The following is a 26,473-nucleotide window of genomic DNA, read 5'->3' on the forward strand; positions in this document are numbered from 1 at the left end:
GGTCCTAGTGTTGAGAAGGAAGCGGTCTGCATCCCAACACAAGAAGGGACCGATAGAAACCACGACAAGATAATACTTTAAGTTTGACCGCGAAGACTTTCTTTTCATGGAGAGAAAACATGACATCGACGTCGAGCGATAGGAGGGCCTTTGCTCATAAAATCAACCGGTGAGACACTAACAGAAGTTATTGTTTAACAGCTACAGTCGCCCAGTTTGCAGCGCGTGAGAGACCGCATAGCAAGTATGCTAGGACTTGAAAGGTACCAAATACACTTCAGCGCGAAAACAGGTGTATTCTACTGTAGTGAAGCAGCGCTGCAAAGAAGGAAACTATGTTCTCGCGACTGGTCTCCGACACTTGTGTGACTTTAATAAAACTGTTTATCAGATATGAACGTTAGAGCACTATTGTCAATAACCACTTGCTATTTTCAAGGCTCCTCTAGGATTGTAGTTTGTTATTAGGGTGTATTAATACGTAAAATCGAGTAAAGTTGTTTTGTTCTTTTGTGAACTTGTAGAAACAATGAGTTTTTAAACTGGTACTTCGCTATTTTAAAAGACAAAGTGTTATACTGACTGGACATCAAGTATTACTCATTTCAGGCTAAGTGCCTATTAGATTCCCGGAGAAGTAGTTAAGGTATGTATCCATTCACTCACTTGAAATTACATAACTTTAGTTCAAATACTTCCAGTCAAAAGACTATTATAGTAAAGTGCTATTATAGCTGGCTTGACCAGTCTTAGTTAGTCCAGGTTGCTGTATTTTTTGTAACAAGTTGTCATACCTTCATAATACTTTCTTTAAGTAATGCCAAGTAACGTCTCTGTTTATGAAAACAAACTAGTTTAATTTTTGTCAATGCCCTGCAAATGAACGGTTCTCATCCCATTAACAATTTTGTTTCAATAAAACAATCCTGGATACTGATGTTCTAAACCTTGGTCTGATTAGCATCACTTAGTGGATCAAAATATATCATACAGGGATAAACACATTCTCCTGCTGCATTCCACAGATCCTGCCTTCACTGGGTCCAAGACCATTGTTTTGTGCCGGATGCAGGAAAGGGTGGGAAAGGCTGTTCTGGCTATTGCCTTTGCAGTCGTTAGTTTTCCTTTTTCCTGTTAAATTGGGATTTGCAGAACTGCAGCTTGTATTTTCCAGTAATACTAGCTCATTTATGAAGTAACATGAAAAATAAAATCCGGATTTTGTAGAAGCCCATATCATTATTGAACATTAGTAAATGTACTAAGTCTTCCTCTGTGTGTCAGCAGTTCTTAATGAAAAGAAAACAAAGACCTTAGCTTGAGAATGTAGTCAGGATGAAAATGTTGTAACTTTTGCAGCTGTTTCTATGAGAGAAACAGACAGTTTTGGGATCTAAAGGAGCAGCTGCTTGGTTTCTCTGTGAGAGGATTTTTTTTTCCTGCTTTGTCTTTCTTTAAGCCTACCATTTGCTGTTAGTCAGCGACAGAGATCTGGCTCTGTGCCTGTTCCCGGGAGCTAGTTCGCCACCTTTCTGCAATATCGGTGTTCCTATCCAGAGCAGCTGCTGCCCTTCAGCATCCTTACGAGTAGCAGAGGATGAAACAATGTGATAGGAAAAGGGCCATGTAGACCAAATGGATTTATGTCTGCAACTTATAAGCTGAACCATGAAAGTGTAGCTGGATGTGTAATTCACTTAAATAATATCAGATGCTAAAACTTGGTAATTACCATCACTGTGAGTGAAGCTTAAAGAAATGCTTTAATTTTGCATCGTAAGTTCAGATCCATGCATCCACTCAAATATGTTCATTTGGATGTATCACTAGGGATTTTGACAAGTAACTGATAAATGATTTTTTTATGCTAAATTTCCAATAATTACTTTTTGACTGACAAGTTGTTTTTTTTTTTGTTGTTGTTTTTTTAATTTTAGAACTGTTGCTGCAGAGGTCAGAAAACAAGTGTCCAGAGACTATGGATCACCTCAACTGTCCAAGAAACGAGGAGGCTCAAACCACCCTGTGAGTCACACTGTATTCAACATGGAAAAGTTACATTATTAAACTTGAGTTTGATGATAAATGCCCAAACCTTCATATAAATAAAATACTTTTTCTGAAAAAAAATTAAAATAATAGGTCAGAAAATAAAACGAGAAATAATGCTTTAATATAATTAACCTTTTATTCATTGTCTGTGATTTGTTATTGTGTGAATGCTATACAATCTGTACTGGTGTAGTATAATGGCAGTGTACTGCGCTATGTTAATCTTTCTGATCCAGATGATGAGATTACACTGTTACCATGATGTTCATGTCATAGTTATGGGTACATAACAGTTTAATGCTGACTGACAGTTGCCCCTGACGGAGGTGGTTGAGCCTGTGGATTTCGAGGAGTATGTGAGCAGTCACGCTCCAGGGGTGGAGCCCGGCCCCCTCAGACAGCTAATGGAGTTTCCCCAGGATGATCTGGAGCTCCTCCAGCTGGATAAAGAATGCACTACACTGGAGCCCCCTCTGCCTGAGGAGGAGGAGGAGTAAGTTCAGCTGTCATTGGCCAGTGCTTATAATTTTACCCAATATCCCTTTTTGGTTCTTATATTACCACACACAGAGCTTTAAATTTACTGTAATGGAGGACAAATACCACTGGAGAGAAGAATAAAGCCTTTCTCTTTGAGCTGAACGCACATAAATATTAAAAACATGCTTCACTCAATTATTAATATGTTTTTTTTCTATGTAGCTCTTTGGATCCCAGAGTGAGAGATGCCTTGGCAGTCTACACAGATGAATGGCTTGTCATTCAAAGAAAGTAAGTGATTGCAATGGGGTTACCAACTGAATTAACCCATGGTTCCATCTGTTGTTAATTCTTAATGATGTGTAACACTTCTCCCTTATTCATTTTTCACATAACTGACATGTGCATGATTATTCTGACAAGTCTTTGCTGTTTCCTGTAGGTACCAAAGCTACAGTACTGTATACACCCCCCACAACTCTGTGCGGCAAAGGGAGAGGCAGCGAGGGCTGATCAAACAGACATTTGAACTGGATGAGGCTGCTGCTGCTGAGCGCCAGGATGACCAGGTTGCTGATAGTGATGTTCAAAGGACTTTCTACTGTAAACACTTAATGGCCAATAAGTCAATTTTAAGTAAGGCTAAATGTTGCTAGGAGAGAAAGTTTAAAAAATGCAGTTCCATCATTTCATGCCTGGACAAAAAGATGGTGATAATGGACAGCAATAATGATGGGAAGAGCTTTATGAGTTGTATTCTGGTCATCATCCTTAATGGATAAGTAGATCTATCTTGTCCATGATGTAATGGATAAGTAGATCTATCTTGTCCATTACTCATTCTCCAGGTGAATTATTTTAAATGGGTAACAACCTTAAAGGATCTCTGGTATACTACTCTCCTTATAATACATGCTTGTGCAACAAAAAGCACATGATCTCCCCCCTACATCTTGTTTCATTCAGGATGATGCAAAGCGGCGGTCAGTAAGCCTTGATGAAACTCCTCGGGGCAGCTGGGCTTCGAGCATCTTTGACCTGAAGAACTCTTCCCCAGATGCTCTGTTCCCATCGGTGCTGGAAAGAACAGCTGCAGAGGACATGGATCTTCACAATACCGAGGCACGCCTGCAGGGGCGCCACAGTGACCTCCTTGGCTTGTACCCCCCTCCTGATGAGGTTTGTTATAAACTTACACGTGTAGTTGACAAAGAAAAACGTCTTAATCACACATGTAAATATCTTTCACATTTTATGATCACCAGATTATAACAGTTATGTTTATTATGCTTCATCCAATCAGTACATGGAGATTTTAAAATTTGTGTCAAACTTCTGTATAAACTCTGTTTCCAACGTCTTTAGCATGTTGCATGCAAACTTAATATTACCTGAAAGTTGTATTATTTCATATATGAGGTCAATATGGTGATCAACTTATGTCATAATAAAATATTTCCTTACCTCGTGTCAAAACTAAACACAAATGCAAAACTCTAGATGTCCTGCAGCAGCAGCCATTGTTTGTGCTCTAATTTGTTAAGAGTTTAAATTTGGTTGGTGAAATGCCCTCTACAGAAATCCAAAAGAAAAGGAATTTACAGAACTGACCACACAGAATTAAACACAATGTCTCAACAAAACTCTACTATATACTGACCAGCAGAAGACGCTGGCAGAAATGTTTGAGCATGTAGTTGCAATTTGTCCAGCTCAGGGTAACATTATGTCACCATAAAGTTAATAATGTCTGCAGTACTGGTTCCATAGTTTTTCTTTTCCATGTGTGCTCTTTCTCTCTCTCCATCTCACTGCCTTTATGGCTGTGTACACATTGCTGTTTCATTACCAGTACGTTACCATGACATCTATGTAAATGTTATGTTGGTGTGTGGCTTTGTGTTCTGTGGCAGGATGAAGCAGTAGAAAGATGCTCGGTGCCAGAAGTCCCCAAGGAACATTGTGGTCAGAGAATCATGGTCAAGTGTCTATCTCTGAAGTGAGGATCATGTGGAATATAAAAGCTGACATTTATGTCTTTATTCTCTTCATTATTATTATTATTGTTATTTTTATACATGCATCATTTTATTATCCAATTTCCTTATCTGACAATGGGTGTACTGTTTTTTTTTGTTTTTTTTTTTCAGATTTGAAATAGAAATTGAGCCGATATTTGGATCACTTGCCCTTTATGATGTTAAGGAAAAGAAAAAGGTATAGTTTTGTCTGTGGTCTAATACATTTTTAAATGAATGTTCTTAAAACCAGTGCTCATACTCTCAGTGAAATAACATACGTAATGCTGAGCTCATACTTGACTAATCGAATTTCCCTTGTCTCAAAAAGGTCTAAGTGGTTTTACAGTTGAGATCACTGAGTCAAAATTCAATTAAAATCCTTTGATGTGCATTTCCATTCTCATCTTTCCGGTCTCCTCCCTTTGCTGTTTCCCACTTATCTTTCCCCCAACAGATCTCTGAGAATTTTTACTTTGACTTAAACTCGGATCAGATGAAAGGACTGCTTAAGCCTCATACGCCACACATAGCTATATCCACAATGGCCCGTTCTGCCATTTTCTCCATTACATACCCTTCTGCCGACATCTTCTTGGTCATTAAGGTACAGAGAATACTTGGAATACATTATGTAAATAAAGAGTAAATTTAGCTGCGTGATAAATATTACATTTTGTGTGACAAATTATGGCCATCAATTTTATTTCAGTTGGAAAAAGTCCTTCAGCAAGGAGATATTGGTGAATGCTGTGAACCCTACATGGTGATGAAAGAATCAGATTCTTCCAAGGTAATGGAGCCAAACTCTGTTCTGAGCTGTTGTAATGCTCTGTGCTTGCAGCCAGCATGCACATTGAACCGTTTACTGTCTGGTCACAAATTTCTCAATTCTGTCTGGGTAGCTGCAATATCTGTCAACATCTTTGACATGCCAGTTCAGGTTCAAGCTTGGTATCTTTTAAACTTATTTGCCTTGTGTTGTTCCACTGCAGCACAAGGAAAAGCTGGAAAAATTGCGACTTCAGGCAGAGCAGTCTTGTAGTCGTCTTGGCCGTTTTCGCATGCCTTTTGCCTGGACAGCCATTCACCTCGTCAACATTGTCAGCAGTGTGGGAGGTCTGGATCGATCCGACCCAGACTCTGACTCTGGTACTGCTAACCCTGAACAGTCTCATATTCTCAGTTCGTAACCTTGTATGTTCAGTTACACTCTCAAACGTCTCTAATTTGACATGATTTGACTTTCTGCTAGAGCGAAAGAGCCATGGAACCTGGAATGAGAGAAAGAAGAAGGGGTTGGAGAGGATGAGTGTTGGGGATGAGATGTGTAACTTTGCCACTTTTCGCCCAGCAACCCTTACTGTAACCAACTTCTTCAAACAGGTCAGACTTTCTGGTGAAGTAACATCTATGACTTATTTAGTAGGTATGGTTGTTCGTAAAATCCAAATCTTGATCATTTAACTTTTGGGGCCGGTTGTTCAAAGAATTTAATCTGGATAAAAGCTATCCGGATTTGGGAATCCCATTTTTTTGGGACTGCGGATTACGTAATCCTGCTTACTTTTACCCCGGTTGTTTAAAGCAAAATAGGATTGGATCACCCTGATCCAAAATCCCGTTTTTCAGGATCACCAAATCCAGATTTCCAGCATGTACATCAACCTGCGTTGCCGGCCATGTGAAGAACAACAGGTAGAAGAGACGGTTTGCATGGTTTACTTGTGAGTGTAACCACCGGGAGCAGGTAACATAATATGTGCATGTATTGTCCTGCATAACATTGCGACCAGGGGGAATGTCCCTCTCTGTGACAATGTTAATGACGCACCTGAGCCCCGAGTTGAGGTGCCGGATCAACCTCTGGCATTCTGTCAGAATGACAGATGCACAGGGCGTGTAGTGAGGGATGCAGTCGTTAGAAATGTATTTTTTTGACAGGTTCTTTTCTGATGAAAATTGAAATATTTTATTTGTGTTTGTTATTGGATTTGTTTGGGGGTTTATTTTGTGGGGACATGATAATGTCATGTTTTTATTTTTGCTTTACTATGCTGAAAGGCTTAATAGGTAGCCTATCCCTATGTTAACCACTTTATCCCTGTAATGGTTAAACAAGTCAGGTGCAAAATACAAATATGCACCGAATAAAAAGTTCTATTATTTGATCAGCTGTTAGGTTGTACCGCAGTTTCTTCCTGAAGTCCACCTTGTAATCCTACCCTCAGTTGAGATCAGGATAATCCTGTTTTTTTGGATAAAAGTTATCCAGATTCTGCTCAAATGTTTTGAACAACCCAAACTTAGGGTTTTATCCAGATAACAACCAGGATTGGATTACGTGATCCAAGCCGATTTCGGAATCCGGATTTCCCTTATGAACAACCCATTTTCAAGATTTGATCCTATCCGATCAGATTATGTTTGAACAACCGGTCCTTGAAGTTCAGTATTCTCATTAAAACCACACACACCATGCCATTCTTCCTGGACTTAAATAACTCAGTTTGCATCTCCAGTCTTCTAAGTAACTATAGAGATACTTACAAACTGTTTTTTATGTAGGGATCTGAAGTAACCCATTTCAGTACAGTGATATCTGCTATGAGTAACAGCAGTGCTTTCAACAGTTTCCGGTTTTAGTCTGCAGAAAGAACGCAATAAGCTGAGTAATTCACTGCACATACAGTTTTTTTTTGTCTGTTTTGGTCTAACTTTTGATCGATTTTAGTTCTTTTAAACAAAGACTTTGGTACTGTGGTTATAGCTTTCTCTTATATAATGTTCAACAGGACATTTTCCATCATTCTGAATAACATCACCTTCCTCAACCAGCTGATCTTTCAGATAGGTGTTTTCTTTAAACTGCCTCATGGCCAGCTCAAGATCATGCTCTATGTGATAATTTCTGCCATTAGATAGTCAGCCATGCTTGATTATATAAATATGCTCAGCCACAGCTCTAGCTTGTTGAAAACATCACTGCTAGACTCACCTCCCTTCACTGGTTCGTTGTTAGAGTTCTTACTGATCTTTAAATCTTACTGCTGACCTTCAAAGAAAAACAAATTTCCCCCAACATGATATGTACTTTCTTATTTTTGAGATCAGTTATTGTGATAATGTAAAATACAGATTTTTAACCACAATTTTCCCTGATTTTAAAGCACCCAATTCTTAATAGTAAAAGATATGTAAGTACTTCTCTGTCTTTGCCCCATGCTTTTTAGTTGACACAAATAAAGCAAACCATGTCAGAAAGTCTTCTTTGGAATAGCCATCTCACTGCAAGACATACGAAACACAACATCTTGAGTCTTGGCTGTGAACTTTGATTATCACTGCTTTGCTTATTCTTTTGCTATTTTGATGATAGGCCGCTCATTGTTGACAACATTTAAAAAATATATAATTGTCAACCCAACATCCACCAGTAGGCTGTGAAACGTTTCCTTGTAGTGAGTCATGAGACCAAGACATTAAACTTGACATTAAGGCCATAGATGAGAGTTTTCTGACTGAACTGTCACAATCCTACGAGTACAAAATGTTTTTTTCTGTCTATTACCAAGGAGGGGGACAGACTGAGTGATGAGGACCTCTATAAGTTTCTGGCAGACATGCGCAGACCGTCTTCTGTTCTGCGACGACTGAGGCCCGTCACTGGTAAACATGACACACTCTCATTGTCAAGATATTTATGTAATATTATTAGGATTAATGTTTGAATATTTATGGATAATTTGTGATAGTTTTTCTTTTTTTGTTCCTCAGCTCAGTTGAAGATTGACATTTCTCCAGCGCCAGACTCTCCGCATTATTGTCTGTCGCCAGAACTGCTTCACGTGAAGCCTTATCCAGACCCACGAGTTCGCCCAACCAAAGAGGTGCTGGAGTTCCCGGCTCGTCACGTATACACACCACACACCACCTACAGGTGAGCATTCAACTAACAAAAGTACACACAAACTGCAGGTTGACCCTTAGAACAAATGTTCACCCAGTCGTTGCATGCAATGCTCACTCCCTGTGTGAGTGATTATTGATTTCTTTTTTTTCCTCACATTTGTTTCTGCCTCTAAGTTTAGAGGGCTGGAGGATTTTACAGCAGAAATTCCAAACTTAAACACATTATTTTACTAATATAATATATTCATTTACTTAGAATGATATATAATTTATTTAATATAATATATAAATAAAGAAACAAGTGAAATTGTTTTCTACATACAGCAAGTTTTTAAAAATAAGGCAAAAAAACAAATGGTTGAAAATTGTCTAATAATTTAACAACTTAATTTGAATGGCTCATTTTAAAAGAAAGTATCATCAATGTTAAGGCATAAATGGTAAGAAAATCTTACATGAGAACTAGATGAGCCTCTACAAAAGGACAAAATGATGACACTTTTAAGGAACTGTAATCTACAGCATCGCAGGGTAAGAAGGGAGTGCAGTGACTTGAAGGAGTTGAGATAAAGATGACATTTTGCATCCAAAGCAGTAGTGAATCCGTGGTGCATTTTAGGTTGGTTATGCCATAGCTTCACTCTGGAAGATGAGGAAAAAAACACACCAAAGTTGAATATGTATTACCATTTGAAATTAATTGAAAAATAGACCAGATCTCAAATACATAATTTACCATCTGTTGCAGTTTGGAGAGCTGCTCGTTCTCAGTCTCAATGATCTGGTTTTGAAACTGTGTGAAGAGCTGTAAACTTTGTAAAACGCTGGAGTGCTCCTCTGCTCTCTCCTAAAAACATGAGTAAAGTTGAAGTGAACCATTGACTGGTGTTCGGATATGACAAAAAGTAAAACAGTGACCATGCTGGAGTAACATAGTTTTATGTTTCTGTTACCTTCAGCTCATTGATGTCGATGGATAAAAAGTTGTTGATGTGCATCTCCAGCTCCTTTACTTTTGTCTTCAGTTGCATATCGTCCTTCTCTATGTTGTTCAGCGTGGTTTTTGTCATCTGGGTCTGAGCCTGTTGCGTGGCCATCTGGACCTATCAAAAGAGCATCAGCCTATATTATTCTTTCTCTAATGCAGTCCAAGTGCAGCTGGCAGCTTGTTGTCCCAAAACAAAAAGATTCAGCTCTCTAAACACTATTAAACTCCATCTTAAAATAAAGGGAAAAAAGCATAATCTATTCATTATTGTAGACATAGTATTGACATTGTTGTGTTTTTGCAAATCTCCAAAGACCTGCTTTGTTATGTCTGCAGAAGTTTAATCTGATGAGGACTTACTTAACACACCCTCAGCATTTCTCTACTTCTGCATCTTGTTCCTACGTTATCTGTCTTGTCTATTCAGTTTCACATAAGAAAACCCTTGTTTACATATTTCTGTGTTTTCTTACCTGTAGCAACTGAATCACTTCTTTTATCTGTTTCTCCACCTCTGCTGCCTGCTCAGCCTCTGTCCCCAGCTTTTGGAGAGTCCCCTCACGGCTTTTCAAAATCTGCTGGATTTTCTCCATCTTTGCTCCAGTGGTTTCATAAACATGGTTAAGCGATTCACTTAATTGTATGACGCCATACATCAGTATATTGACTTCTTCCTGTGGTGCAGCCTTGCCGTCCATCTTGCTGGTCTTTCTGATTGGGCTTGCACTGACGACACTTAAACTCCCAGCCAGATAAAGCAGACACATGCCCCAGATCATTTTGATATACGTCGTTACTCAGATCACTTTGTTTGAAAGTTTTCGATTTTTTTTTCCCCAGCACTTAAGCCAGCTCAGAAAAAAAGATTTTAATAAAGTTGTTGCAAACTTAGAAATGAACCGTGTAAAATGTGCATATTAGCAGTACACAGCTAAGTATCATCTGCCACTAGATGATTATTCTGGAGGGTGGATTGTGCTCCTTTTATAGGATTTGTACATGCAATGCCGTGGTAAAATATTAGCTCAACTGTGGTTCGATCAAAGACCAGGTGCATGACCTTGGCTTCAGTGACCTCCTTTCAAAGCTTAACCCATGTGATTCTAATTTTGTCCCAAACTCTTGCTACATACGTATACTAATGCATGTAGCACCCATGTGTCTTAAAAATAAACTATAATACCCTGTAATGAGCTATATCATAATACGTGCATTAACTGTTATAGATATTTTACTTTTTTGCGATGGTGTGATGAGTCAGTGCCCTTTAGGATATCGATAAAATCTGCTGTTTCAAAATTTAAACCATAGTTACCTCTAATGTTTGACTTGGACCAGACCTGGTAACCTTTAGCAAGTACATCCAATACTGGGTCACACTCCTCCCATGTCCACATTTAAACTAATCTTTGTAGTCTTTTTCTGAGGCTAAAACTTCAAAGTTATTTTATAGTTTGTTAGGATGTTATATTGTTTACAATTTAACAGGATTTAGAAAGTAGGCAAATTTCATTTACCATTTAGTAGATTTTCGTGAGTTAAAATCCTCATTTTTCCCTTTCTGTCTTGCTTATTTGACTTGTCAGGAACCTGCTATACGTTTACCCACAAAGTCTGAACTTCAGCAGTCGTCAGGGTTCAGTGAGGAACATAGCTGTGAAGGTTCAGTTCATGGCAGGAGAGGACCCCAGCCAAGCTTTACCGGTGAGTCGCAGTCAAGGACAATGGCCTATTTTTGTAATTTGTGTTAAATTGTAATTTATGTAGAGGCTTTTAGCATATTGTTCCTTAACCAATCCGCATGAATCATCTTTAAAAGTTGGGTAAAATGTCACATAAAGAGGTGGATCAGAAGAAAATGAAGAAAAGAAAATTATTATTGATCGACAAAAGCTATTCTGATTTTCTCAAGAGGCCGTCTAAAGCAACTCGTCGCGATTTTGATGGCTTAACCAGCCGACCTCGCCGGCGGAGAAAATCAAGATGCTGTGAAGCAGGGCTACTAGCACTGCCTGTCTACAAGTTGATTTTGGAGATCCTTTATTGGTACTTCCGACACTGAATGACAACAATCTTGCATTAAGATCTCATGAAATCTTTCCATCATGTCACAGTACGGTTAAAGGAGCTTGTATTCTGTTGTGGAGCGCTTTAAACAGCAGTGTGTGTACTTACTGTATTTAACTGTAGAAACACTGTTTCAAATAAGAACCTTATAATTACGATGATAATGCCAAATGTGTGCCCTGTTTTGGTTACGGCAAACTGCCATTATTCACTGCCTTTTTGACCAGGTCATCTTTGGAAAGTCAAGTTGTTCTGAGTTCATGAAAGAAGCGTATACACCCGTCATCTACCACAACAAGTAAGGTTCAGTCGTCTTTTTCTGAAGTGTTTCCAACAGTTTTTCACATCTTCTTTCAACATTGTTTAACTCTTGCTTAAAAGGTCTCCTGAGTTCTATGAGGAGACGAAGATGAAGATTCCTGCCAATCTTACAGACAACCACCATCTGTTGTTCACCTTTTACCACATCAGCTGCCAGACCAAACAGAACATTTCTCTGGAGACCCCTGTGGGCTACACTGTGAGTGCACTCCATGAGCTGGCTCACATTTAGAACCATCACCCACACACTCATTTGGATGGTAGCTCTTTCTGTTGTCTTGCCATCTATAAGAGATCACTTGTCTTTCTTCCTGCCTGCAGTGGATACCTTTGATGCAGCATGGCCGACTACGCACTGGCTCCTTCAGCCTGCCAGTATCTGTGGAAAAACCTCCACCCAGCTACTCTGTACTCACCCCTGATGTGAGTGTTTTTTTTTTTTTTTTAGAGATTTTGAACATCAATTCACTCACTGTCACTTATTCCTTTGCGATATGACTGAGTGTTAAATATGTTTAATATCTCTATGGCAGGTTCAGCTACCAGGCATGAAGTGGGTGGATAATCACAAAGGAGTGTTCAATGTCGAGGTGACAGCAGCCTCCTCAGTTCACACTCAGGTACACAAATATACTTTTTAAAGAGATTCTTCTTTATTTCTATATGCTTTTTCCTCCTAGTGGTAATAAGCTTTTTTTCAGGCAAGACTATCATAATTATAGTGATGTTCTAGAGATATTTATCTACATTTTGAAGTAGTAAAATATTTATGCAAGTCCCTGTATGAGCTGGGAGCTCATGCAATTTTATAATTCTGTACATTTAGAAAATCATATATTAAATCTGGACGGAAATAACTTTGATAGCTGATTTAGTTCTTATGTTATCAGACACTTTGTTTTTTCTCATAAGCCTACCTGACATGTTTCAACAGTAGTCTTTTATCAGAGGTGTCACTGGTTGGTGTGTGACGTGTACAAGTCAGCTCATGTTCAAAGAGGCGGTGTCGACCTGTCAATCCAACTCATCAGAGTGACAGGCCGACACCACGCAAGCTGACATACACATCAGCTGATGTTCATTGAGGTGGCGCCGACCCGCCAATACAGCTCATCCGAACGACAAGTCGAGTCTGCCCCCTGCTGATGGCTTGCCACTGGAGGATGTTGTTCCAGGTGTGGGAAAGCAGGAAAGCCCCCTCATCCCGTTCATGGCTGTGTGGGTTTGCTTTCTGATCTCCACTACTTACATGATCTAATGCTTGTGCTCCGAGCGGATGACTTTGGCATTTCCTAGTCTATGATGTGATTTACCTGTTTGCAGTGGTCCGTTACTGCTGATTTCATGTTTTCTTGTAGTGGCTGTTATTTTCTTGATCGTGTTTGTCTTTCTTTAGTTTGTCTTTCACATTAGTTTTGATGTTCTTTTTTGCGTGTGTTAAAAGGGCGTCCTGTTTCTCCTAAGTATGTTTTGTTGCATGAATGACACAGTATTTCATAAATGACGTTGCATTTATTGTTGTGGTCGATTTTGTCTTTGGGGTGCACCAGGAGTTGTCTTAGTTTTGTGTGTGGTTTAACCGGCGTGCTAAAGTGGTGTTTGTTCATTGCCCTCTGTATGTTTTCTGTAATAGCTCTGATATATGGTAATGTGACCATTTCTTTATTTTCTGTTTTTCTGTCTGGTTTCTATTTATTCAGTTTGTTCTGTTCTCTCCGTTCCACCTGTTTATGTCCCTTTCTTATTGCCCATTATGGATTCTGACACCTGGTCGGTTAAATATTTTTTATTCTTCTTTTCTATCCTCCTCTGTTTTCAGTTGGTGGGATGTTCTGAAGTCCATAGTAAATACTGGTCCGTGTGTGTTGGTTTCCTGCGAATTCTTATTTTTATACTGCCATCGTCTGTGTGTGTGATTTTTATGTCTTTTCCATGTCGTCCATGGTATTGAGGTGGTCTGTGATCTGCTGCATATTTTCCACTTTGACCTTTTCCAGTATGTCGTCTACGTACCACTTCCATAACGTTGGTCGGCAGTGCTCAGGTGCAAATATTATGGCTTTTTTTCTCTAGATCTTCCATAAAAAAAAGATGCACATAATGGCTAACAAGGGGTCCCCCAATGGCGAAACCTCCTTTTTTTCTGTAAATGGTGATAAGGAATAGGAAATAAGTGGATGTGGCAACGAAATGAAGAAGCGGGGAGATGTCATGTGCAGTGAGTTTAGTGCATTAAGGGATTTATCATCTGGTGTGTACTTCAGCTTGAGTGGTGTCCGCCTGTCACTCTGAGTCGGATTGACAGGTCCACACAGCCTCAATGAACATCAGCTGATTTGTACATGTCACACACCATCAAGTGACACCGCTGATGAAAACAGAAGACTACAGTCGAAACATGTCAGGTTAGCTTATGCTAAAACTAAGTGTCTGATAACTTAAGAACTAAATCAGCTATAGAAAATTATTGGGTTAGAAATAGCTTTGAGTTTTTAAGGAATCAAACAAATTATTCTGTCAAATCAAAATTGATCAAGTTCACCTGGCACTGGTAATCTGTATTGTGGTTGCCCCCCTAGGACCCCCACCTGGATAAATTCTTCACTCTGGTGTATGTGCTTGAGGAGTACTCCTTCCCTTTCCGTCTTAAAGATGTCATCATAACTGAGGCTAACATGGAGGGAGAGCTGAAGGCCAGTATAGCAGCACTGAGAGGGGCCCTGCTGGATACCTGCGTCAGGTTTTTGCATCAGCTGCTCAACAAACTCATTCAACTCATCGTCTACCCTCCAGTCATTGCAGGCCAAATTGGTGAGGACACTTTTAAAAATCTAACTTATACTTTAGAGACCAGAAAAGTTCTTGTCTTGCACCCAAATTGATGCCAATTTACTAGCTGAAATGTTAAAATCTGTCTCATTTCTTAATTATCTAAAGTAAACCTTGGACGAGCTGCTTTTGAAGCTATGGCTCTGTTGGTCAACCAGATCCACAAAAACCTGGAAGGGAACCAAGACCAGCATGGCCGCAACAGCCTGCTGGCATCTTACATCCATTACTGCTTCCGTCTGCCCACTGCCGAACCTGCTATGCCCCCAGCAGGTGTGTAACCAGACTAAACGGGACAGCCTGTTTGTAAAAGGCAGCAAAATTGGTTTTTGATACGACCACAGACAACAACCACTTTACCGGATATCCGTTTATTTTCTCATCTGTGTTTCTCCCTTCTGAATAGCAGGTACTCAGTCTTATGACATGCCAATGCAGTATGCTACCTTATCCAGGGCAACGGCCCGCCCAAGCAGCCTACACCTGTCCCGTTCCAAGAGTATTAGCAACTCCAACCCTGATCTGGCTAGCACACCAATTTCCCCTGACGAGGAGGTCCAAAGAATCATAGGAAGCAAGGTGAGTTGCTTATTATTATTATTATTATTATTATTATTATTATTATTATTATTATTATGCTTATTATTATTATTATTATTACTTTTATTACAAGTTCTTTAAAAAATGACAAACTTCTAAATAGTTAGCCTAATCAATACTGTCTGTAATGACATGCAGTCGCTTTTTAATATTTTCTGTGAAATCTGCTCTGATATCTTGGTTTGGACTTGTGTTCTCATGGTCAGGTGTTGCCTTTTTAAAGAAACATTATTCAGTGTATAGATTTATGTATATGTGTAGATTTTTTTTTTATCATAAACATTGTTGTAAAAGAAAATGTTAACTGAATTTCATAATATAGTGATGCATTGATTCTTTAACTCCTCGTGCTATGTCAGATTTCCCTTTAACCAGGTATTTTGATGGTGTCTTTACTCTTCACAACAGATTCAATAAACTCAAGATGACTGAGACTGCTTAGTCAATGCAATTATGCTTTGTTCCTCTGTCCCTTGTGTTTCTTATAGTTCCCCCAGTTCCTTGCTCTCCCACAACCCACTTCCTTTTCCACTTTACATTTTATGCCCTTATTTTTTTCCCCCTCAAGTAATATCTTCTATGGTTATTGCCCTCCCTTTACTTACTGTGTCCTTGCCTCTTGCCACAATGTTTGTGTGTGTTTTGTTTGTGTGTCCGGTGGCTTATGGCAGGGTATTGATCGCTCCCACTCCTGGGTAAATTCTGCTTATGCCCCTGGGGGCTCCAGATCTGTGCTACGCCGGAACCTCAACTCCAGCTGTGAGCTTAAGCAGGTGCCAAATCCTTCCTCCTCCTCGCCCTCACCTCCACCTCCTTCATTACCTTTATCTTGCATAGTCTCTGATCAACTCTCATGGGTAATTTCCTATCCCACTTCTCTGGGTTGTTTTGAGTCCGTCTGCTTCTTTGTCTACTAACCTCATCCTACATGTCACCTCCTTTTTTTTTTTTTTTAAATCAATGACTACATCTGCTGCATTATTCCAAATACATTTTCTCTCTACTGCCTAGCAGGCAGTATGTGTTGTGCTCAGTTGACAGAAGCTCTGCCTGGGGCTTGTTAGGTTTCTTACGAGCCTTTCAATCATGGGAGTTCATGGTGAATTCTCTGGCCACTCGATCATTCCCATTCACCAGTTTTTTCACATCGCTTTCCTCATGTTTGTGTGTTCACCTCACCATCAATTCATGTCAGGCAAGCGACCTCAGCTGCAATCGCATGTCTGCCTTTCTGGACAGCGTGGCCTTGTTTTCAGTTCCCACAAGGCAGATTACCAAGAAGGTAAAACTGAAATATACTGTAACAAACTCAATGGCATTCTTTGTGTAAAACTATCACATTGATTCCCGCACATTCAGAACCTTTCAGTGTCATTAACATTCATCATCATTCATCGCATTTTAACATCTATGTCTGACATTGAAGCGCTATCAGGCCACCGCACTTAGACCTTAACAGAACAAATTTTACACGTCATGACTGTTAAGTAAAAACAAACCATCACATTTCTTTTAATAGCTAATCTGGTTCATGAAAAGGTGTCCTCATGTGAGCTAAATCTAGCTGTTTTGGTTCATGTCCAGTTGCTCCACGAGGAGCTGGGATTGCAGTGGGTGGTCAGTACCAGCACTGTGAGGGAAGCGGCACTGCAGCAGTCTTGGTTTTTCTTCCAGCTCATGGTTGGTATTTTATCTTTTTTTTGGAATAAATTTATGTCTCTCTCAATTGCTAATATAGCAAACTCATACTGGTTATAACTGGTCAACAGTTTCATAATTTCCTTTTTCTCCTCACACCTGCAGATGAAGAGCATGGCTCATCACTTATTCCTGATGTCTAAATTGGACATTCCGAGGCGTCAGCGTTTCCCAGACCGCTTTGTTGATGACATAAATGCGCTTGTATGTGCCATCAGTGCAGACATTGTCAGCCGGTATCACAAGGTACAGATACATCAAGGCTACACCAAATTGTTACTTACCTTCTTTCATATGGAAGTTTGAAGTCTACGAGAAAAGTTCCCACCATTCTTTTTATTAACTGTGATTTGAGTATACTGAAGAACAAAAATCGAGTCGTACCAATTTTTCTTGTCTAATAGGAAGTTACTTTATTTGTTGTAACAAATAATCATTGTCGGTAGAATTTGACATAAAATAAAGTAAATCATGTCTGTCTTCCAAAGTGTTTCTTATCATAATTAATCACTTTTTGGAAATAATCGTCATCTTGGTTTTCCCCTTGACATCCCTCTGCGTCTCTCTCAGGATGTGGAGCTTGTAGAGAGGTTAAATAGCAGTCTGGCCTTCTTCCTGAATGACCTGCTGTCTCTCATGGATCGGGGCTTTGTGTTCAGCCTCATTCGCTCCTACTACAAACAGGTGCACATTTACCTCCCTCTTATTTTTTCCTGTGATTTCAAACACCCCATTACTCCCTCCTCACTTTTGATATTTTTCCACAAACTTGTGTGCTTAACAGATTGCTAACAAGCTCCACACAACACAAAACCCCAGCTCTCTAAATGCCCTGAGGATGGACTTCATTCGTATCGTCTGCAGCCATGAACATTATGTCATCCTCAACCTGCCCTGCTCAACGCTGAGCCCTCCAGCATCCCCCTCACCTTCCACTTCCTCCACCACCTCTCAGGTACAGGAGCAAGGTGGAAAATGGAATAAAACTGATTTAGATTTGTTGTAGTTTATTGTATTTATTAACAGAAAGACATATTTTGAAAACTTTTGTTCCCACAAGGCATTTAGATTGCATAGATTTGACTGAAATTTCTCTTCTAGAGTTCAGCATTTTCCAGTATGGTGCAAGACCAGGGTGTGGCCACGATGTTTGAGCTCTCCGTCCCTTTTCGTCAGCAGCACTTCCTGTCTGGACTGGTGCTTACTGAGCTCTCTCTCATACTTGATCCTGATGGTGAAGGGTGTGTTCATGTCTTAAGTATTTTGTTTTAAGAATTCCTAAAAGGAAACTAATCAAAAGCCTTTATCAGTATACATGAAATTTACACAATAAAGAAAAAAAGACTGCAACTTTTTTTTTTTTTATCTCTAGGGTTTTCTTCCTTCATAAAAAAGCCATCAGTGCTGTACACTCCCTGCTGTGCAGCCATGATGCAGACCCCCGTTATAGAGACCCTCAGGTCAGAGCCCACATTGCTCAGCTCTACCTGCCTCTCATCCCCATCGTCATGGAGACTTTGCATCATCTCCACGACTTCTGTGGTCAGCAGAAAATCTTTGCAGCTAATATAGATTTGTTAAATGCTATAATATATCTATTTTTTGGCAGGAATAGAAAATATCTGAATGTGCTTTTTTTTTATTTCTTTGTAGACTCTTCACCTACTTGGGTCCGTCATGCATCCGCCTACACCGATGATGCTGACCCAGACAGTGGCAACACTATCAGTCAGTCTGTTGCCATGGCAATTGCTGGCTCCCCTTTGCCTCATGCCAAAACCAGCCCATTTGCAATCCCCTCAGTGGTAAGTGATAGCAGCAAGGGTCGGACTGCTCCCCTGGGCCCTACAGACTCACGGGTCACTCATCGGCCTCTGTGTAGGAGGCATCTCCTTTAGTTTGATAGACGATCACTCCTTAAAAATACTCACTTGAAAAGCATTTCAATGTTTTTTCCCATGTTGTTCTTTTCTGAAGTATCTTAGCCAATCTCTGCCTGTAGGTGGCTCTTTGTCCATTTTTAAAAACAAATAATTTTCTTAATACAGCCTTTTTGTTATATTCTGAAGCAGATTAAAAGATTGGCTCTGAGTTTGTGTGTTTGTCCTCACCAGGCTGGGCGCCAAACCAGCTCCCTGTCTGCCGAGTGCAGCAGGACTCTGCTGGTGTGTTTCCTGTGGGTGATGAAGAATGCAGATGCAAGTCTCCTAGAGCGATGGGTGTCTGATTTGTCTGTACTTCAGATCAATCGCTTGCTTGATCTGCTGCATCTCTGCGTTTCCTGCTTTGAATACAAGGTACTAATATAATAAACTGTTACATAGTTTGATAATATGTAATTAAATAAAAAATGCTTTGTTATTCATTTCATTTAATTTCATAATCACTGTAATTCATCACACAGTCTCCTTAGGGAGGACAGGTCACCCCCTTTCTCTCTCACACACACACACATACACCCCCTCCCACAGTCTTTTACTGCAGCTTTTACTGAATTGACACATTTTTTAAGTCTTATGCTGGTTGCTGGGATTTATAGGGGAAAAAGACTCTGGAGAGGATCAACAGCTTGACATTTAAAAAGTCTCAGGACATGAAGGCCCGCCTGGAAGAAGCCATACTGGGAACTATTGGAGCCCGTCAGGAGATGGTTCGCCGCTGCAGAGGTAAGTAGAATTAGTACACCATATTGTTTGTTTTTGTCATATTTTTGTTTCAGAAATGTGACTTTTCTGGTTAATTAATTTACTCTTACAGAAAGGAGTCCTTATGGCATCCAGGAGAATGTCAGATGGAGAAAGAACGTCACTCATTGGAGACAAAATGCAGACAGAGTTGACAAGTATGACCTTCACAGTAATTACATCAATGCTAACTGCAGAAGTTTTAAGCTGAATACTTAACATGTCCATGTAATACACAATATTGCTAACAGATTCCCAAATTAGAATTGAAATTATATGCAAACTTTTGTGTAATATTCTGCATCCTCATGTACACGGAGTTTAAATGTAATCCTAATGACTGTAAAATAACACTTTCAGGACTAAAGCTGAGGTGGAACAGGAGTCTGTGGTGGATGGAAACTTGGCTACTGAAGCATCTTTGATAGTACTGGACACATTGGAAATTGTAGTAAAGGTAAAAATAACATTTGAAAAAATGTACTGCACTTTTCTCGTTTCTCTACTTGCGGTGCACTTCCTTCATATAGAAATTCCTTTCTGTAGTTTATTGTGTCCCTCTCCTCTTTTAGACTGTGGTTGCATCTGAATTGAAAGAGAGTGTTCTAGGTGGGGTGCTGCGAGTGCTTCTCCACAGCATGGCAGGCAACCAGAGCGCCCTCTTTCTGCAGCATTGCTTCACTACACAGAGAGCTCTAGTTTTCAAGGTAGGAACAGTTTCTCTTTGTCTTCAGGTGTCTCCAGGTCTGCAGTTGGTTAATCATCCTTATGTAAAAAAACTTCCAAATTTAAATTCCTCCATTTACATAATGTACAGCCATTTAGAGTAGAAACAAAGAAAATAATGTGTGTGTCTTATTTTTGACAGTTTTTTTTTAAATTCTGCAAACAAATAAATAAGATAAAGTAACCAGCGTAAAATGATGTTAATCATGAACAATATTTTAGTGTAAAGACCAAACTGTATTAATGAAAAGGGTCTATTTTTATGTGCAGTTTCCTGAGATGTTGTTTGAAGAAGACACAGAACTTTGTGCAGACCTTTGCCTGCGCCTCCTGCGTCACTGCAGCAGCAGTGTTGCTTCTGTCAGAAGTCACGCCTCTGCTTCCCTTTACCTGCTCATGAGGCAAAACTTTGAGATTGGAAACGTAGGTTAAAACACTGCTTTGCATTTTGTTGTTGTTTTTTTTATTGTTACTATAAAAAAGAATAGCATAGAAATTGATCTTCATGGCTTACTCAGGCTCTACACGTTTTGATTACAAACTCTATTTTTTTAAGTCACAATGGCAACTTTTTTTCTGGTCTTTAATCAGAACTTTGCACGAGTTAAGATGCAGGTCACAATGTCTCTGTCCTCCCTGGTGGGAACGTCACAAAACTTTAATGAAGAGCATCTTCGTCGATCATTAAAGACAATCTTGACATATGCTGAAGTGGATGTAGAGCTACGTGACACACCTTTCCCAGAGCAGGTATAACTTTGCTGTTTTCATAACGTCCAGTTTTTAAGCCACTCAAATGGAAAAAGACTAAACAAAATGGTGTATGTTCTATTAAACCTGCAGGTCCAGGATCTGGTGTTCAACTTGCATATGATTCTAACTGACACTGTGAAGATGAAAGAGCATCAGCAGGATCCTGAAATGCTAATTGACCTCATGTACAGGTATAGCCATGTCCAGTATGAAGCTAGTAAACAAAAATAGTGTTTTGCATGAAACCTAAATTGTTCTCTCCTTTTCTGCTTCAGGATTGCCAAGGGCTACCAGAATTCTCCTGATCTGCGCCTGACGTGGCTGCAGAACATGGCAGGGAAGCACTCTGAGAGAGGAAATCACGCTGAGGCGGCCCATTGTCTGGTCCACAGTGCAGCACTGGTGGCAGAATACCTCAACATGCTGGAGGATTGCCGCTACCTGCCCATTGGCTGTGTCACATTTCAGGTTGGTGCTTGCAGTTTCATTTGGATACCCATTCTACAGACAAACATTTCACATGAACAAATTAAAAGATTTAACAGTTTTTTTTTTTTGTTTTTTTTTTGCTATTTTGTTCATTCATACTTGTTAATTTTTTTCACAGCATATTTCATCCAACATATTGGAGGAGTCAGCAGTATCCGATGACGTCCTGTCTCCCGAGGAGGAAGGCATTTGTGCTGGAAAGTATTTCAGCGAGTCTGGCCTGGTGGGCCTTCTGGAGCAGGCAGCTGCCTCTTTTAACATGGTAACTTTCACGTTCTCTGACTACATGGTCACAGACGACATACTAGCACAGCACAAGCTAGAGCATTAGCATGGCTGAAAGACAGTTATGTGATTCAGTGGTGACTGTAGAAATGTTCCATTATCCTGTGACCGCAGGCTGCTATGTATGAGGCCATTAATGAAGTGTACAAGATACTGCTGCCCATCCATGAAGCTAACAGGGATTTCAAAAAGCTGGCTACAGTCCATGGGAAACTACAAGATGCCTTCAACAAAGTCTACAACCAAGTTAGTTCAGTTTGATCACCGGCTGATAAAGAGTTTTGTGGTTATGAAAAATTGTACATTTTACTGTTTTCCATCTTATATGTGTCTTCTTATTTCTCAACATTTTCAGAGTTCAGGATGGGAGGTAACAAGCTCATCTGACATATTAAAAATAGTACAAGGTAAAACGAATTATGCAGTAATTTCTGTTTTGTGTTGACAATATTTTTCTTTCCTTCCACTGCTTTGGGGTATTTGTTTTCCTCAATTCCTGTGTAAATGACATGTCACCGGTGAGTAATACAAAACATGCCGTCACAATTCTACATGGATGTTTTGTATATATTAGGACACCATCCACTTTTTTCTCTACTACGGTGCAAAGAAACTCTCAGTTTACATATTTATTTTCCCTTCTTTTATACAACAGTTCTTCTGTTACTAAAAATGTTATCTATTCATATCTAACAAAATGTATATTCTTTTTAACATTTTCAAGTGTTAAATAAAAGCATGTTGTAGTTTTCAAAAGCTATTTAATAAGTCCAGAGATATTAATACACTATCAACTTTATTACATTCTTCTTTCTTTTTTTTTCTTTTTATTTTCTCTAATTCTGCCAGTTGATTTCAATTAATTCAGTTTCTTTCATTTTCATCCCCCTCATAGAGTTTAGAGAATGTTTGGCACCTACTTCCGAGTGGGTTTCTATGGCTGCCAGTTTGGAGACTTGGATGAGCAGGAGTTTGTCTACAAGGAGCCTTCAATCACCAAGTTAGCTGAAATCTCCCACAGACTTGAGGCATGATGATTTATTACGATACTAATGAAGGTGCCATTAGTGATTTAAGAGAAACCTCCAAAGATTAATCCCTTTGTTGTTCAGGAGTTCTACTCAGTGAAGTTTGGGGATGATGTGGTTGAAATTATTAAGGACTCCAACCCAGTGGACAAAAGCAAACTGGATCCCAGTAAGGTAATATAACGTGTTTGTTTGTTGCTACTAGAAAAACCTGTACAAGTTTTAAAGTTTCTAACTTTAGTGCTTATTGTTACAGGCCTACCTCCAGATCACCTACGTTGAGCCCTACTTTGACACATACGAGTTGAAGGAAAGAATCACCTACTTTGACAAGAACTACAACCTGCGTACCTTCATGTACTGTACTCCCTTCACTCTGGATGGCCGTGCCCATGGCGACCTGCATGAGCAGTACAAACGGAAAACCATCTTGACAACATCTCACGCCTTCCCCTACATAAAGACACGCATCAATGTTACCCACAAGGAGGAGGTAGACATGTTCTTTAGTGGGATCACATGTTAAATAAGTGTAGTGCATGTTGTCATATTGTTCTATCTGGTCCTGCAGATTATTCTTGTCCCCATGGAGGTGGCAATTGAAGACATGCAGAAGAAGACTCAGGAGCTCGCATTTGCCACAAACCAGGATCCTGCAGACCCTAAGATGCTGCAAATGGTGCTGCAGGGCTGTGTGGGAACTACTGTTAACCAGGTGCCTTATTGGCATTTGCAATTTCTGATGCAAAGTATTAATAATCAAAATATATTTAATGTCTCTAAAGCCAGTCGTCCTCTGGAGAATTAGTCCCATTAAAATTTGGCTTTTTGGCAGTGTTTGAAGTAAAGATAGACATTCCTCAGCAAATATGTAACAGTTCCTCCCCCTCACAGGGCCCCCTTGAGGTGGCGCAGGTCTTTCTCTCTGACATTCCTCATGACCCAAAGCTGTTTCGCCATCACAACAAACTGCGCCTGTGCTTTAAAGACTTCACTAAGAGGTGATGACACACTCCACAACTCACACACAGACTGCTGTGCAAACAACAAAAGCAAATCCCAACTGTGTGCGTCTTTTTTTTTTTGTTGTTATTTTCCATGCAGGTGTGAGGATGCCCTAAGGAAGAATAAGGCTCTGATTGGACCAGACCAGAAGGAGTACCACAGAGAGCTGGAGCGAAACTACAATAAACTGAAAGAAGCTCTGGGTCCTCTAATCAACCGCAAGATCCCCCAGCTGTACAAAACCCTGCCAGCTCAGACTCTGCAAACACAACGGTAACTTGAGACATTAAACGCACACACGCCTACACACAGGGACACGCAAATGAGCTCATTCTGCTTCTTGAACTGTAACATAATACAAAACTTTATCACACTGCCAGCTAAAGACTCATACACTAGTGAAAGGGCATGCAAAAACACTTTTTAATTTTAGATTCCTTGATAAAAAGGGGTGCACTTCTTTAAGAACTGAAGCCTGCTTGATTTAGGAAATGCTCACCATATGTTTTGAGTTGTCATCATTTCATTTTGGCTGCAGCTCGGTGTGTGTACACGAGGGTCAGTGGACTGTTTATCTAAAATCAGAAACAGAACCAGAGACAATGGCACCTGCCAGAAAAATTAAAAATTGAGAGATAGTTTGACCCTCTAAACTAAGTTGACTTTAATGACTTTGTATTTTGCTAATAAACCTTTGCTGTGTTCTTTCTTTTAAAAAAACCTTTTTAAAAAGTTGTTACACCTCATATTAATTAAGTGTACACAAATCCTTCATGTGTCACAAAATTCATTGTATTCATTAACACCATCTATTTTTCTCTCTTACAGGAACTCCTACAGCAGGTCCAGTCTTCGCAAGGTCGACTGTTGAGGTGCAGATGACTGAAAAAGAACACACGGCAACAAGCTTTAGAAATTAGCACCATCCCATCCCGTCTGTTCCCCCTCCCCCCACTACCCGGCACACCAACTGTCACAAGCACACGCACCATCCTCTTCCTCGTTATTTTACCCCCTTCGCCTGCCCAGCCACCCAGTTATGTCTTCAACCCCACCCACCCACACACATGCAAACACACACGGCTAGTTGTCACTTCTTTTCCTGATGAACCATTTCCCCCGTCTCCACCAGTCCCACACCTCTGTAGGAGAGAAGTCTCAGCTGTTTATACTGGAAGGTTATCTGCTCTGTAAACATTGTTATTTGGAAGGAGGCTCTTAAGATGCCAGAATTATAAAAGGATAAAAAAGCTTTCCAAAGTAATTACTCAGTGGCAACCCAGAGTAATCTCTTGAAGTTTGATCAGGCTTTAATTCTTAATTTTTTTAACAGACAAAAGCTACCAAACATTTTGTATCCAAATCATTGAGAAGTTGAACAGTTTTCTTTTTGCGTTTACAGAGGCAGCAGGCGGTCTGTTTAGTCATGTCCTTTATTATTTGTAAGGGATATTTTTCTAAACCATTCCTAGTGGTAGTCACTGCCAGACATTGCTATAAGATTTTTCTTTTGCTGTCAACAGACCAAATAACTTGCATTCCTTCCTTCTCAAGTTGTCACATTTATCTGCACATCTTGTTTTCAGAATTCAATATAGAGTCGGTGGGCTCATCCTGTGTAAACTCAGGCCTCTGGGCTTGTACATAAAGAAAAACAACAGGATGGCCTGTTTTAAAGGTGTTTTTTTTTTTAAACTGTGAAATTTCTCTTGTAATGCACTGCAGCCACATCAGATGTTTATCACAGAAGCACTGCCTTTCGCCACGCTGTCTCCTTCACCCACATAAACTGTTCAAAGTGCTGCATCTACTATCAAGATGCAGTACGGTGTGATAACTGAATATGGTTTCCCTGGTTAGGCAATGTTGATTTTTTTTAAACCTTAACTGCTGTCAAAAAGCACTCCATATGTGTTGTGTAAGTTCACCACTGCTTGTTGAAAGTTTGCATTTAATGTAGCCTTTTTCTACTACTGTATCTGTTAAATTGCACTATTGTAAAACAAGCTGTGGCATATTAACACTGTAACAAGTAAACTAGCCAAGGAACTGCTTTTCTACCAATTAGATTTTTATTTATTTACTGTCTCTTCCAATAAATATCTCTTCCTACACTTCCTGCTTTTATTTGTGAAGCTATACAACTGTAACACTGAGTTGTATAATTAACATGCATTATGTTTGTCACTGCTGTATGTTTACCAATTAGTGAGTGTTGCTTTCTGTAAACAAATATTTTTTCATCATTCTTATGTTATTCTGTACCTTCTGTACAGTATTACATTATGATATGGTAAGCAACTAAAGTACAACTTAAATATTCATGTTTTCTATTAAGAGTTCATATGAAAGGTATTTACCATAATGTTAAGTTGAACTATGTTTCTGTGACTGTTTTGTAATTATTCTGTATTTAAACTTGAGCAAAACAAGTCAACATATCAAGTTTAAAATTTAAATATGTGGATTAATCTTTTCACACCAGAACTCAATGCAACTTTAAAATATATTGTATGTACATATATAACAAATATTTAC

The 26,473-nt window shown here is 39.5% G+C and overlaps 2 protein-coding genes across 8 annotated transcripts; one reads left to right on the top strand and one right to left on the bottom strand.

Moving 5' to 3' along the window:
• On the top strand, positions 1-26,049 carry LOC121648210 (dedicator of cytokinesis protein 7-like). 7 transcript variants are annotated; one of them, XM_041998216.1, is made up of 50 exons: positions 1-169; positions 1,938-2,025; positions 2,364-2,545; positions 2,755-2,823; positions 2,975-3,101; positions 3,499-3,711; positions 4,446-4,531; positions 4,683-4,749; positions 5,008-5,157; positions 5,263-5,343; positions 5,546-5,702; positions 5,806-5,936; positions 8,126-8,219; positions 8,328-8,490; positions 11,037-11,154; positions 11,745-11,815; positions 11,899-12,037; positions 12,160-12,261; positions 12,372-12,458; positions 14,418-14,649; positions 14,776-14,940; positions 15,074-15,246; positions 15,939-16,040; positions 16,463-16,549; positions 16,852-16,947; positions 17,071-17,211; positions 17,536-17,649; positions 17,750-17,920; positions 18,067-18,206; positions 18,338-18,507; positions 18,619-18,770; positions 19,080-19,262; positions 19,505-19,631; positions 19,723-19,807; positions 20,010-20,106; positions 20,222-20,356; positions 20,646-20,798; positions 20,967-21,125; positions 21,219-21,319; positions 21,404-21,596; positions 21,736-21,879; positions 22,017-22,148; positions 22,258-22,272; positions 22,805-22,930; positions 23,015-23,104; positions 23,187-23,423; positions 23,502-23,645; positions 23,825-23,931; positions 24,035-24,208; positions 24,764-26,049. In XM_041998216.1, the coding sequence occupies exons 1-50, from the start codon at positions 120-122 to the stop codon at positions 24,804-24,806; spliced, it is 6,363 nt and encodes a 2,120-aa protein (XP_041854150.1). In that variant the 5' UTR covers positions 1-119; the 3' UTR covers positions 24,807-26,049. The 7 variants fall into 7 exon arrangements, with proteins under 7 accessions (XP_041854150.1, XP_041854158.1, XP_041854167.1 ...); XM_041998224.1 differs by having other exon boundaries at positions 15,077-15,246; XM_041998233.1 differs by having other exon boundaries at positions 2,364-2,542.
• Positions 8,757-10,391, bottom strand: angptl8 (angiopoietin like 8). The gene is made up of 4 exons (XM_041998267.1): positions 9,924-10,391; positions 9,416-9,565; positions 9,199-9,309; positions 8,757-9,104 (listed from the first exon to the last, which is right to left on the bottom strand). Exons 1-4 carry the CDS (start codon positions 10,227-10,229, stop codon positions 9,087-9,089), a joined length of 585 nt encoding a protein of 194 aa, XP_041854201.1. The 5' UTR covers positions 10,230-10,391; the 3' UTR covers positions 8,757-9,086.
• Positions 26,050-26,473: the final 424 nt, after the last annotated feature.

Source organism: Melanotaenia boesemani, chromosome 2 (genome assembly GCF_017639745.1).
Source record: "Melanotaenia boesemani isolate fMelBoe1 chromosome 2, fMelBoe1.pri, whole genome shotgun sequence".
Lineage (NCBI taxonomy): Eukaryota > Metazoa > Chordata > Actinopteri > Atheriniformes > Melanotaeniidae > Melanotaenia > Melanotaenia boesemani.